The sequence below is a fragment of the Podarcis muralis genome, chromosome 15, assembly GCF_964188315.1.
Source record: "Podarcis muralis chromosome 15, rPodMur119.hap1.1, whole genome shotgun sequence".
Lineage (NCBI taxonomy): Eukaryota > Metazoa > Chordata > Lepidosauria > Squamata > Lacertidae > Podarcis > Podarcis muralis.
In genome coordinates, this window is record NC_135669.1 from 34,097,102 (window position 1) to 34,110,514 (window position 13,413).

The 13,413-nt window shown below is 48.3% G+C and overlaps 1 protein-coding gene across 4 annotated transcripts in view; it reads left to right on the forward strand.

The window, feature by feature from the left end:
* The window catches only part of CLIP2 (CAP-Gly domain containing linker protein 2), a 71,601-nt gene extending 62,209 nt beyond the window's left edge, over nucleotides 1–9,392 (forward strand). For 3 of the 4 annotated variants that reach the window (XM_028707286.2, XM_077919753.1, XM_077919752.1), the window contains 5 exons: nucleotides 637–793; nucleotides 2,596–2,755; nucleotides 5,263–5,448; nucleotides 6,884–6,946; nucleotides 8,342–9,392. In XM_028707286.2, the coding sequence (XP_028563119.2) occupies nucleotides 637–793; nucleotides 2,596–2,755; nucleotides 5,263–5,448; nucleotides 6,884–6,946; nucleotides 8,342–8,353 (578 nt within the window). In that variant the 3' untranslated portion in view covers nucleotides 8,354–9,392. Of the gene's footprint in view, nucleotides 1–636; nucleotides 794–2,595; nucleotides 2,756–5,262; nucleotides 5,449–6,883; nucleotides 6,947–8,341 lie in introns of those variants that run through there. The other variant, XR_013390917.1, reaches the window with a different exon arrangement.
* The last annotated feature ends 4,021 nt before the right edge of the window (nucleotides 9,393–13,413 follow it).

Here is a 13,413-nt window from a genome sequence, read left to right on the forward strand (position 1 = left end):
CTTAGCTTCATCAAGATGGTGGCCTCAGATGACAGTGAGGGATGAATAGACGGGGACAGAGATGTTACTAGGGACTTCCCCTCTTAGGAAGGTGAAAGGGCCCCCTCCTCTGGTTGGGAGGGCCCTGGACAGGATGTTGAAGGTTGCATTCTGTCCTTATCCATGTCTTTCCAGGGAAAGGCCAGGTTTGGTGCTTATGACATCAGAATGGAAGCTAATCTGTCCTGTTCTCACACTGTCCAGCCAGGTGCTCCTCCTCCTGATTGCAAGAGCGCTCCCACTTTCTGCAATTTCCAGCAGGATTGAGAAGGGCTGCACTTAGGAGGAAGACAGAGTAGGTTCATGGCAGCCACAGAGCAGGGACCGCAAGCTCTTTAAGAACAGGGTTGGGCTGCCAAATTTGCGGAACTACATCTCCCATCATCCCTGACCAACGGGGGCTGCTGCGAGTTGCAGTCCAGCAGATAATCCAGAGGACCACTGCAGTTCCTGATCCCTGTCTTAGGGAGGATCTTGTGTGGCCCTGCCTTGCCAAGAGAGAGAGAGGGGGGGAGAGAGAGAGAGAGGGAGAGAATTTGCTTTACCTTTTCTCCCTCCACCCCCCTCAAATGCACACACTTTCCTTTGGTCCGGCAGCCTTGGAAAACAGATGCAGGAGTACCGAGAGGAAGGCAGATTCTCTGTTGAAAGAGAAGAAGAGGCTGGAAGCTGAGCTGGAGACGGTGTCTAGGAAAACGCACGATGCTTCTGGCCAGCTGGTCCTCATCAGCCAGGAGCTGCTGAAGAAAGAAAGGTCAGTCTCCTCCGTCGGCTTAGCAACCCCGCCTTCAGCTTCCAACACCTCCTCTTCCAGTTCACCCACTCATCGTTGTCCCACCACCACTCCCTGGGCTCTGAGCCTCCTTTTTAAATATTTTTTAATAAATACAATGCAAGTACAATATGGGCATGTCTTTAATTTAACACCTTACATTAAAAACCTGACGGTACCAAATTATCGAAGGTTATTCACCAAAGCCAGACTAAACGTCTTTCCTTCTGCAGTGTTGGATGGCAGGTTGAGAGGAGTTCCCTACCAGGACAGACTTTGCTCGTCTGCTCAAGACATCGATTCTATAAAACATATTTTGCCGCACTGTGCGAAATATGAGCAAGCCAGGGCTGAACTGATATTAACCTTGCTGGTACCTTTCCCGGGAAAATCAGAGGCTCACTATGTCAGGTTCCTACTGGAAGACCGGACAAACGCTAGAACATTAGCAGTGGCAAAGTTTTTATCGGTGGTTGCAAGAACCAATGATTCCTATCTTTAAGTCTGAACAAAATGCTTGTTTAACCTGGAGGTAGGCTGTCTGAATTGTGCATTGCTTTGTAACGATTTGTTGGGTCTCTGGACCGTAATAAGGATTGATTGATTATAATTTTTATTAAGTTATTAATCATTTTATACACATCAAACATAAACTTTTCGAACATTCAAATACAAGGTTCTTTTGAACCTTCGGACCTCCTTCCCTCCCTCCATGGATTCCATGTTTAAATTTAAGTTTCCTGCATCTTTTACCATTATCTACCGTATTTTTCATCCCATAGGATGCTCCGTCCCATAGGACGCACATAGTTTTTTTTGGGGGGGAAATAAAGGAAATTCCCCCCCCCTTTATTTCCCCCCCAAAACAAAGTCGGGGAATCCAAACCAGGTCAGGGAACAGCGGGATGGCGGCGCTCCGCCTCCCCGCTGTCCCCCAAGCTTGTGGGGCTGGCCGATGTCTGCCCGAAGCGCGGGGCACTCTGCTTCAGCGTGCCCCGCGCTCCGTGCAGCAGGCTGCTATCCGCAGCCTAGGGAGCCCTGCGGAAACTCCCGCAGGCTCCCCAGGCTTGCTGATAGCTTCCTGAAGCCTGGAGAGCGAGAGGGGTCGGTGCGCACCGACTCCTCTTGTTCTCCAAGCTTCAGCGAAAGCCTGTATTCGCCCCATAGGACGCACACAGATTTCCCCTTCATTTTTGGAGGGGGGAAAGTGCGTCCTATAGGGTGAAAAATATGGTATCTATTAATTAACCGTAACTATCATACATAATTCCACATTACAAGTGTCTTTACATCCCTGCCAAAAATTTCAACTGATTACAGTGGTCTTTTCAGTAAATTACAAATTTACTCCAATCTTTAGTAAATACTTGATCTTCCTGGTTTCTGATCTTCCCCATCTGTTTCGCCATCTCCGCATACTCCATCAGTTTCATCTGCCATTCTCCTTTAGTTGGTACTTCTTCCTTCCTTCCATCTCTGGGCTAGTAGCATTCTCGCTGCCGTTGTTGCGTACATAAAAAGTCTTTTATCTTCTCTTGGTAACTCTTCACCTGTTAGACCTAACAAAAAGGCTCTGAGCCTTCTTCCCTTGCTGGTTCCTCAGGTGGTTCCTCTCACCAGTCCTCTGCGTCTAAGTATTCCCTGACAATCCTTGAATAGCTGCCTGGCAAAGCTCTCCCCCAGCCTTCGGACAGTGAAAGGGCACAGTGTGTGTGCAGAGAGCACTAGCAAAACATTTGCGATAAAGCCCCCTTGTTGACGTTCTCCTGGCTCTCTCCCTCCAGGAGCCTGAACGAGCTGCGAGCTTTGCTCATGGAAGCCAACCGGCACTCCCCTGGGCCCGAGCGGGACTTGAGTCGCGAGGTGCACAAAGCCGAGTGGAGGATGAAGGAGCAGAAGCTCAAGGACGACATCAAGGGACTCCGGGAAAAGCTGATCGTTCTGGTGAGCTGGTGGAGAGCTGAGCTGGGTGCCCAGAGCATTGGGGGCTGTGGTGGAGGGCTCAGGGGCATAGCAAGGGGGGTGCCGACCACCCCTGGGTATCACCACTGAGGGTGACAAAATGGTGGGCAGCACTCACAGCGGGGCCTGCAGTGCGCCCGAGCCATGCACCTCTCCTGGGAGTGATGTGGTGGCTTGGGCACCCACAGGCTCTGCGCTGCCCCAAGCGGTTCGCCTGTAGGGTGGCTGAGTGGAAGGAGGCAGAAAAACTCCTCTGAGGCCCTGCGGAGCATCCTGCCCCCTGGGTGGCTGGCCCCGCCCCCGGGCGCAGGGCACGCACACAGCCCCAGGTGCCCAATCGGCTTGCTCCGCCGCTGGGAGGGTTGAAGGCTTGAGCCACATGACGCTGGGCCGCTGCAATGCTCTCTCTCTGGAGCTGCCTTTACAAGTGGCCTGGAAACTTCTATTTACTAAAAAGGCCACTTGTCCCACTCTGTACCCCTGAGCTTGGGTCCAGTTCATTGATTCTACGTGTTGCCAGACTCCAGCACCCATCAGCTCCAGCCATTATGGCCGATGGTCAGGAATGATGGGAGTTGTAGTCCAACAACAACAATTGGAGGGCCTCCGGTTCCCCACAGAATTCCAAGTGCCGCCATTGGCATCTCAGGCCTTTGCAGGAGGGCAACCTGCAGCCTGAACTCATTTTATGAGGCCCCCCCCATACACACCATATATTTTAAAGCACACACCCCTCCCAGATTCCTGGGGACCACAGTTTACCCCTCGCAAAAGCTACAGTTCCCACAAACTACCATTTCCGGGATTCTGTTGGGAAAACCGTGCCTGTTTGAAGTGGTATGATGCTGCTTTAAATGTATTGTGCAGATGGGGCCTAAATTAGGTCCATATTCATTTCAGCAGATCTACTCTTGAGTAAAACCTAGCTGCAGTGATTAGTTAATTAATTGTCAGATTAGTCAGATGACAACATTTAGATTGCCCCGGATTAATGTGGCACCAGATTCTGTTTTCTGCATTATCACTTGGTCTTATTCCTATAAAATACCCTTTAAAAAAAATAATCAGATGGCAAGGAGAGTCACTTTTGGTCTTTGCTTTGGTCATGTAGAAGATAGAGGAAACCTCCTTCTCTGTTGCTCCAGATGGGAGGCTTAGACTCGAGGGGTGGAAATTGCAAGGAGGCAAATGCTGGCTAAACCTGAGAGGTGAATTTTCCCAAAGAGCAGGAGCTGTTGGGTTTTGAAACAGCCTTCCTTGTTGGGAGTGGTGGCTTCTCCTTCTCTGGAGGCATTTAAGCAAGGATGCTAGGGTTTGCAAGATCTGGAATTGATCCAGGGATTATAATAGATGACTCCCTGGGTTCTTGTCAAGTGCGTGTTTCTAGTTTTACGGTTGTTCTTTTCTTTTCACGCCATCTCAAATACTCAAATACTTCTGCAGCATCATCTAAACTAAAGAATATTCCCTCCCTACTTAAAAAATGATTGATTGGACGCTACCAATTATTATAATTGATGGATTCTCGTACGATCAATAATTCTTTTCATGAGATTTTTTAAATCAGGGAAGTAGTAACTCCTCCTGCGTCAGTAAAACGGCAATTTCTGAGCCACCCACCCACCCAACTTGTTGTGAGAAACATCATAAACTATCTTTATTCTGTGCTTTTCATTTTACGCTTGACTGCAGAACTCCCTAGTGGTAAAGAGTTGTATAAAATGCCAACTACCAACAAACCCCATTTAAATAGTGTTTGAAGGACTCAAAGCACTTATGGTTGGTTGGTTTGTAGTATTAACATGTAATTATCAATAATCTGCACAACAGCCCTGTCTGGAATCATAGAGTTGGAAGGGACCTTGAGGATCATTAGTCCAGGCATGTCCAAAAGGTTGATCATGATCTACTGGTCGATCACGGGGGGGTGTCACCCCCCCAAAAAAACAAACCAAAAACAAAACCTCAACAACTTTTGTTTCCCAAAAAAAGCTGAACAACTCCTGTCCATTCTCCAGTGACAATGGGCAGGTCACTGACTGTTCATTTAAAAGACTGAGTAGATCGCAGTCTCTTGGAAGTTGGACGTGCCTGATCTGCAGGAAAATGCATTTGTCCCATATGGGGATCGAACCTGCAACCTTGGCATTATCAGCACCACGTTCCAGCCAACTGAGCTATCCACGGTAACTGAGCAGTGCAGTATTATTATTAATCCCATGTTGCAGAAGTTGAGAGAGAAGAAGTGCCTTGCCTAAGGACCTGTTGCCTAAGGACCTGAGTGCATGGCAGGAGGCCAGAACGGGCGACTTCTGGTTTCAACCTCAGCCCCTTGTCCGCTCTTCAGAAGGTTCCTCTTCTGGATGAATAGGCCCCCGATGTCCCTGTTCACTTCTTTTTTAAAAAGCTGATTTAGTATTTGTTTAAACCTCACCTTTCATATCTTAATGCAATAATACTGTTGTTAATTAATTTTTTATCTCCTCCAGGATAAAGAGAAAGCAGTAACAGACCAGCGACGATACTCCCTCATAGACCCTTCGTCCGAGTCCGAAGTCCTCCGGTTGCAGCATCGGCTGGTCAGCACGGAGGACGTCCTGAGGAACGCGCTGGAGCAGGGCCAGCAGATGGAGAAGCTCGTGGAAGCCATGAGAAGCTGCTCTGAGAAAGCACAGGTGGGTGTTCCACATGGACTCTCTGTTCTCCCCACCGGGCAGATTCCCTCTTTTTTCTTTTTTTAAATTTTATTTATGCTTTTCAGGTTTATACATTTCACTAATTTCGCAATCATTTTAACATTTCAAAACTTGACTTCCTTCCCCCTCTTTCTGCTGTTCCTTAAATTTATTTTTAATAACTTCTGCATATCCAAACTTACTGTATTTTTCGCTCTATAGGACGCACCCGACCATAGGACGCACCTTGTTTTAGAGGGGGAGAACAAGAAGAAAGAAATCTCCCCCTCTCTGCTCAGCGCCCCTTCAGCGAAGAGGCAGGCGAAATGGATCCCCTTCCATTTCTCCTCCCGCTTCGCTGAAGGGGCGCTGCGCAGGTCTCCCTCTCTGCTGAAGCCAGGAAAGTCTTGCTCTCCCGGCTTCAGCAAAAGGTACCCAAAGCCTTTGGAGTGCAGTGCGAGTTCCCGCTGCGCTCCAAAGCCTTCAGGTGGCTATCCCTGAAGCCTGGAGAGCAAGAGGGGTTGGTGCGCACCGACCCCTCTCGCTCTCCAGGCTTCAGCGAAAGCAACGCGTAGCCTCCGGAGCGCGGAGGGAGTGCTCCCTCTGTGCTTCGGAGGCTTTGCATTGCTATCGCTAATGCCAAGGAGCCTGCATTCACTCCATAGGACACACACACATTTCCCCTTTATTTTTGGAGGGGGAAAAGTGCATCCTATAGAGCAAAAAATACGGCAATTTGCTCATTTATTCATCGACTTCAAATATATACTCTTATAAAACTGCAGGTTATTACAATAATCCTGCCAATGTTCTTATCTGTTTACAATTTATCTGCAAATACTCAATAAACTATTTCCATTCTTTTATAAAAAGTTTGTTATCTTGATTTCTTATTCTTCTGGTAAGTTTTGCCATTTCTGCATATTCCATAAGTTTTTGTATCCATTTTTCCTTTGCTGGGACTTCTGCTTATTGCCATTTCGGGGGCGAGTAACATTCTTGCCGCTGTAGTCGCATAGATGAATAAGTTTCTATACATTTTAGGTGGTTCTGCCCCTATAATTCACAAAAGAAAAGCTTCTGGGTTGTTGTCTTTTACAAATGTTATTTTAAACATTCTTTTCAATTCATTATATATCATTTCCCAGGCAGATTCTCTTGTCACTTTAGCCACGAGTTATTTCAGTTGTGCCTCTTTCTGTAAAGGGGAAGATTGCCGTGTCTTTAGCTTATGCCACTTTTTTTCGTAAAATAAGCTTTAATGCGTTTCTCTTTAATCATCTCACATCTGGATTTTTGCAGCACATAAAATCACTGTCTTTCATTGTGCTTTGGCTATTTTTGATGTACAGTACCTTCTGATTGCTATGTGTCCAACTTACCTAATACACCACCTCTTTCCACCACTTTTTCCACCACCCCCTTTTCATTTTAGACTATTGGGAATTCCGGATCTGCTAATGGAATCCACCAACAGGAAAAATCTAACAAACAAGAGGTGGGTGATTTGAATCATCTCCCCTGCACGGCTTCCTTGGTTTGCTCTGCTTTTTAAAAAAATACTTGCTGAAACTTACTCACACAATGAGCATAATAGCACTAGTTTTGGGGCAGGGGAAGTTAGAAGAAGAGTTAAGAGGGTCTGTGCGGCTTGTTGGCTCGCAGGTCAGGCCTAGGGCCTGAGAGACCAGCCTTCAAATTCCCCGCTCGGCCATGATGCTCACTGGGTGACTGGGTCACTGTCCGTTACCCTAACCAACCTCACAGGGTTCCTGCGAGGATGAAATGGGGACCGTTTTCACCACTATTGAACTGCCTGGAGGAAAAGGGGGGTAGATGTTATGTCGCAATTTTTTTTTAAAGGATTGCGTTGACCTTTCCAGCATTTGGCAGAACCTTTTGAACGATACCTTTATGAGCCTCCTGGAGGTGTTGTGGAGAGGGTGTCAGAGGAGGAGGAGATTGGGGAATTGAGGCATGGGATTCTGGACCCCGGGAAGAGTCTGATCCTGGGGAGACTCCCAGCAGCGTGAGAGGTGGGGAGCTGGATTCATGGGAAGTAATTGCCCGTCTGCCATCTAACCTGCTGTGACTCAGACGTCTTCCCTTGTCAGCACAGAGCTGAGCTCTTCTGGGGAGACACTTGGGAATAAACCAGGCAACGGGTGGCTCTGTTGACCTTGTCTCCATCTCCAAGGATGTTGAGGCAACGGTGCAAAACAGAGCTTGTGTGTTCAACTTCTGTGGAGGACTGCCCACTTCCTTGCCCAGTACCAAACCTCAAGACATCAAGGGGATTTTTTGTTTTTTTGGATGGAAGGAGACTGGTCCAGCTCTTTGGCTAAAACACCTAGGCTAAGCCAAGTGCTTGGAGGCAGCTTTCTCCCATCCAAGTACTAACCAGGCCTGACCCTGCTTAGCTTCTGAGATCAAACGAGATCGGGCATGTTCAGGGTAGTATGGCCATAGACTTGGAGGCAGCTTTCTATGTGTGTGAAGAGTTGGGATTCAGTGACTAAAGAAAGACAACCTGCACATGCTCAGAGATAGTGTCGTTCCATTTCAAACTGAAATACAAATGCCACACGGGCAGAAAATAAATTAAGTGGTCTTCCAAGACCCTCCGCAATTTTCAAGAGGTCGACAGGGATGGTGAGGGAGTTTGGGAACCGCTGTTCTAACTAATGCCGATTCTGTTTTACATAAACACAATTTTTGTTTTCGGAGGGCAGAACCCCTCGGATGAGATATCGGCGTCAATTGCGAACATGGCCAGATCCGTTCTCTGGGATGTCTCAGCGAGCTTAGAGACGATCGTTGTCGAGCAGCCTGTAAAAAACGGCTTCCCGTAAAATGAAATAAACAATAAACAAACTGCCTTCCTTTCTTTCAGGAGAAGCACTGATGAAGGAACGGAGGTGGAGAGGACTCTATGATGCCAGGATTTGCTCCTGAGAAGAGGCCGGGCAAGAGACGTCGCCCTCCGCCCCCTCCAAGCCCCTCTCCCAGCTTAAAACACCACCTAAGATTATTTTCAGTATTTCCGCTCTATGGACAGGTCTGCGTTCATAGCGCGTACTCGTAGGCACATCGGTTCATAATTTCCAAGCTGGGCCTGGTTTCCGAAGAGAGCGGTGCAGCAGGTGTGTGGCCGCGGCTGGATTTCTCTGCTGCCGGTTGCAGCGTCCAGTGACTGCTTTTATTGGCCTTGGTCACCTTGTGCCAGTATATTTTTGGGGTGTGTGTGTTGAACACCCTGCTGCAATGGCTGGCAGAAACGTCTCGTTCCAGCGGCCTGGTGGGAGATGCCCGCAACCTCCTTAGCGACTTCCCGATACACTCGAATGCCCTTGGCGTTCTGCTCCCTCTCAGCCCCCGCCCCCAAGACAGAGGCTCCTCCCTTTTCTGTCCAAACGATCAGCAGGTCAGCAAAACAGCGGCAACTCTCCATCCCAGGATGTCGGCCGTCGAAGGCGGAAGGGCGAGATACCTCCGTGGCCTGCAAAATAGAGACTCTCTCTCTCTCTCAAGCTCCAGAATGTGGAGACCCTGCTCTTAATAATGTGGGATATAGATGTGCAGGTGGACCTTTCTCGTAACTTATTTTAACTTTGGTAACTGTGGAGTCATTTGGTAATTTGGAATTTATGGAATTGGTGAGGGGTGCGCAGATCTTTGCTGCCCACCCACCCCCCGTGTAGTTCAGCCATCTTGCCTGCTTGGAGATCTCTCTACATGAGTTGCCGGTGGGTGGGATTGCTGTGGTGGTGAACTCTGCAAAGCCCTGAAGATGGTTCGGTCTCCCTGTTTATTTCTCTGTCGCTTCACCCAGTTTGCTTTTGAAGTTTTGAAGTGGTTAGAAGGAGGGTTTGCATTGCTCCCCCCACAACACAGGCCCAGTTTATACACTTGGTGGAATCAAGAAATAAAACACTCTCTTTTTGTCCGGAGCTGTACTGCTTTTAGGCAGCTTGGTGTGTCTGCCTAAAACCAACAAAAATTGCATCTCCTCGCATGTAGAAAGCTAGTAGTGAGAGGGGTTCAACCTAATCTTCTCCCTGCCATACTCTCCACCACCCAGCCCTTCTCCATAGAGCAGCATTTCAAACTCCCACCCTGTAGATTTTAGAACAGGCTTGGGAAGCCTGTGGCTCCCTGGATACTGTTGGACTACAACTCCCATCATCCTGGACCACTGACCATGCTGGCTAGGGCTGAGGGGAGTTGGAGTCCGGCAGTACACAAAGCGCCCAAGCTCCCCCAGGCCTGCTGTAGAAGCACAGTCCAGGTCACGTATTACCTCTGGATTCTCCGTGTGTATAAACTGGACCACAGAGCTTAATCTGCAAGTTGGAAAGTGTGTGTGTGGTTTTTCTAACACATGAATGCTGGGGTGAGTGTGGCGGTGTCTTGTTTTTCCTCCCCACAGGTTTGAGATTTTGTGGCAACGTTCGCGGGATCAAATCTTGCCACGATAAGCTGAGATCTGCACCAGTTTCGTGCTCCTCCCTTTGAGCAGGGAAAGCAAACCAGGAAGCCACAGTTTGCCATAGTTTCCCGTTACATCCAAACCAGGAAACCATGGTCAATGGCTTCCAGACACGCCAGAACATGAAATCCTGTTTTAGAGTTGGCTTCCAGATCCTGAGCTGTTTGGAAGCCATGAAACACAGTTTCCTGGCTAAAATGCAATGGAAAGCTGTGGTCGACGCAGTGACCTTGTGCAAAGGGAACACATGAAGCCCATGCATGTCTCAGCTTATAAACAGAGTCTGGAATATCCGGACATGAAGCATGTGCATTTTGTGTTACGAATTGCTTCTATCTCTCCCCACTCGCAGAGAGATTGACCTCAGTATTAGAAAAAAGCAATATAGGGAATGGCGCCAGACACAGACAACGTCTGAGCTTAAAGCAAGAGATAGGAAGAGGCCTCCAAGACACAGTTGCCCCGTCCCCTGAATGTAACTTGAACTCGGGACCCTGTGAGCTCTAAAAGTGGTTTTGGTGAGCACTTCCACCACCACCACCCCTTGCCCACTGGTAGTAGGTTCATGTGGCTTTTTCTCAGCCTGACCACCAGAGAGTAGCTGCGAGGCAGATGTGCCCGTGGTCACTGCCACCATTCAGAACCTCTGTCCCAAGCCAAGGAATCGAGAAGAGTAGCAAGCCAGGGTGTTGTGGGAGTGGGGGGGGGCGGGGCGGGGACATGCCATTGGACTCTCCATGCTGGCTGCAACCAAAAGGAGTCACGATCGGATGAATTTTGGGGTGTTGTGGCTTTGCCCATCCCTGGACCAGTTCAAGGGAAGATTTCGCCTGCCTGTTCAACAAGTGTGGGTGTTCCTTAAAACCTAGCAGGGCTGGCACCTCTAGCACCCGGAATGAAAGGCTCCTATAAATGAGGGTGCTGAACCTCAGAAACATGATTCTAGATTCAGGTAGATAGCTGTGTTGGTCTGACACAGTCGAAATAAATTAAAAAATAAAAAATTATCCAGTAGCACCTTAGAGACCAACTAAGTTTTTTCTGGGTACAGTGGTACTTCGGGTTAAGTACTTAATTCGTTCTGGAAGTCCGTTCTTAATCTGAAACCATTCTTAACCTAAGGTACCACTTTAGCTAATGGGGCCTCCTGCTGCCGCCGTGCGATTTCTGTTCTCATTCTGAAGCAAAGTTCTTAACCCGAGGTACTATTTCTGGGTTAGCAGAGTCTGTAACCTGGAGTGTCTATAACCTGAAGCATCTGTAACCTGAGGTACCACTGTATAAGCTTTTCGTGTGGTATCTGAAGAAGTGTGCATGCGCACGAAAGCTTATAACCAGAACAAACTTACGTTGGTCTCTAAGGTGCAACTGGACAATTTTTAATTTTTTAAAAAAAGATTTATTTCGACTCAGAAACATGGCAAGCCAACAGTGTCCCTCGTCCCCAATGGATTACAGGCTGAGCTCATATGCCAAAAGCATGCCACCCCAGCTCCTAATCTAGTTTGTTGATGTCAACGCAGTCCCTGCCACAACAGCTTGACCCAGGCATAGGCAAACTCACCACTCCAGATGTTTTGGGACTACAACTCCCATCATCCCCGACCACTGGTCCTGTTAGCTAGGGATTATGGGAGTTGTAGTCCCAAAACATCTGGAGGGCCCAGTTTGCCTATGCTTGGCTTGACCCCTCTTCTCCCCATCGTTGCTGCTTTTTGGCCCAGCTCTTTATTTATCCCCCCCCTCCTTTTTTTAAAGCAACTTGACTTTGTTTCTTTCAGGTACGTCACTAACCACTAAAATATTTCCAGATGCTTTTTTTGGAGGGGTGAACTCCTTGTTGCAGATTTGTTCCTAATGCAGTCGGTTCACAACCCCTGACGGTTCAGTTCCATGTCCCTAACAGCTCCTTCGATCTGCAAAGGAAAAGCCCTTCTCCTCTTGACTTCCAGGAGAAGCAGCATGGAGCAATGCAAGGCCAGAGTTTCAGAACTGCACAGAGCTCTAAATCAGTAGCCCTCTCTGACTCAGGGCCCGGGGCAATAGGAAATGTGGAGAAGCCCTAAGCCTGGAATGCAAACAAGGCCTTTTCTACAGACTATTTTCTCAGGCCCTGCCAGTAGTCACAGACTGAAGGCTCTTTCTCACTCCCCTCTACCTTAGTTCACCCCTAGACTCATTGTCTGCCTTGGACATCCAGCGATGGGGAGCGTGAGACTCCAGGTGAAGAAGCAGTTTCTGGGAATCGCTGTGGAGGGACATCTTGGCTGGCAGGGTTGGAGGGCCTGGTCTTCCGCAGAGGAAAAGAACCTATGGTCCTCCAGAGTTTGGTGGACTGCAGCTCCATCATCTCTGGCTGTTGGTTATGCTAGCTGGGGATGGAGCTGTTCAGAAGGCCACAGGTTCTCCATCTGTGGACCTAGCAACTCCATGGTTCTTCTGATGGAACTCATCTAGAGCTGCTACACAAAGTGAGCGTACCAGCACCACATAACGTGGACCTCTTTTGAGGATTCCAGTAAGGAATGCCTGAGGGAGCACAGCAGAATTTCTTGCCCAGGCAACATTGCTGTTTTCCACGATAAGAGCACGAATAACCAACCTGTTGCCCTCCAGCTAATGTTGGACTCCATCTCCCATCAGCCCCAGCCAGCATAGCCAATGCTCAGGAATGATGGGAGTTGCAGTCGAACATCTGGAGGGCACTGTGTTGTCTATACCCCTACACTGTGCCAATACCTGTAGTATTAGGAAGAAAGGGTGTGAAGAAACATCTATGTTTTTCGTCTGCTGTTTTGAGGTATTCTTGCGAAACGTTTGCACGTCAAGGCATGGTTTGGTAAGAATAGCCGACCAAAACAGTTGACCAAAATGACCAGAACTGCCTTTGCCAACCTGGTGCCCTCAATATGTTATTGGACTCTGCCAACTCCCATCAGCCCCAGCTAGTTTTGTAGAGTTGTGGTTCAAAACTTCTGGAGGGCACCAAGATGGGGGGAAATGACTCAAATATAACTTCTGTGAGATCTTGGTTCAGAATAACATGGGAACTTTTGTTGTAGGTTCCGAGGGTTGTTGGGGGGGGGCTATTCTCATGGAGCTACAATTCCCCTCAGATACATCATTCCCAGAGTTCCTTGGGAAGAAGAGAGGGATCAGTTGCTTAAACTACTTTGAGGGGATTTGTAGCTCTGTGAGGAGACTAAGGGACCTCATGACAACTCTCAGCACCCACAACAAACCAGAGTTCCCAAAATTCTTTGCGGTGAAGCCATGGCCAGTCAAAGTGGTGTCTTAGTGCTGAAATGAATGGTTTGAGTGTGGTCTTCATTGGTCTTCAAGTGGACCTCTGACAAAGCACCCCGTGTTGCTTCTCAGTTTTGTTTTGATGAATTGCTTCTATTTATGGATGGGCAGAAACAGATGTAAATTCTTCTCCATCATCTCCCCCATTTATGCCATTTCTCTGTGCTTTC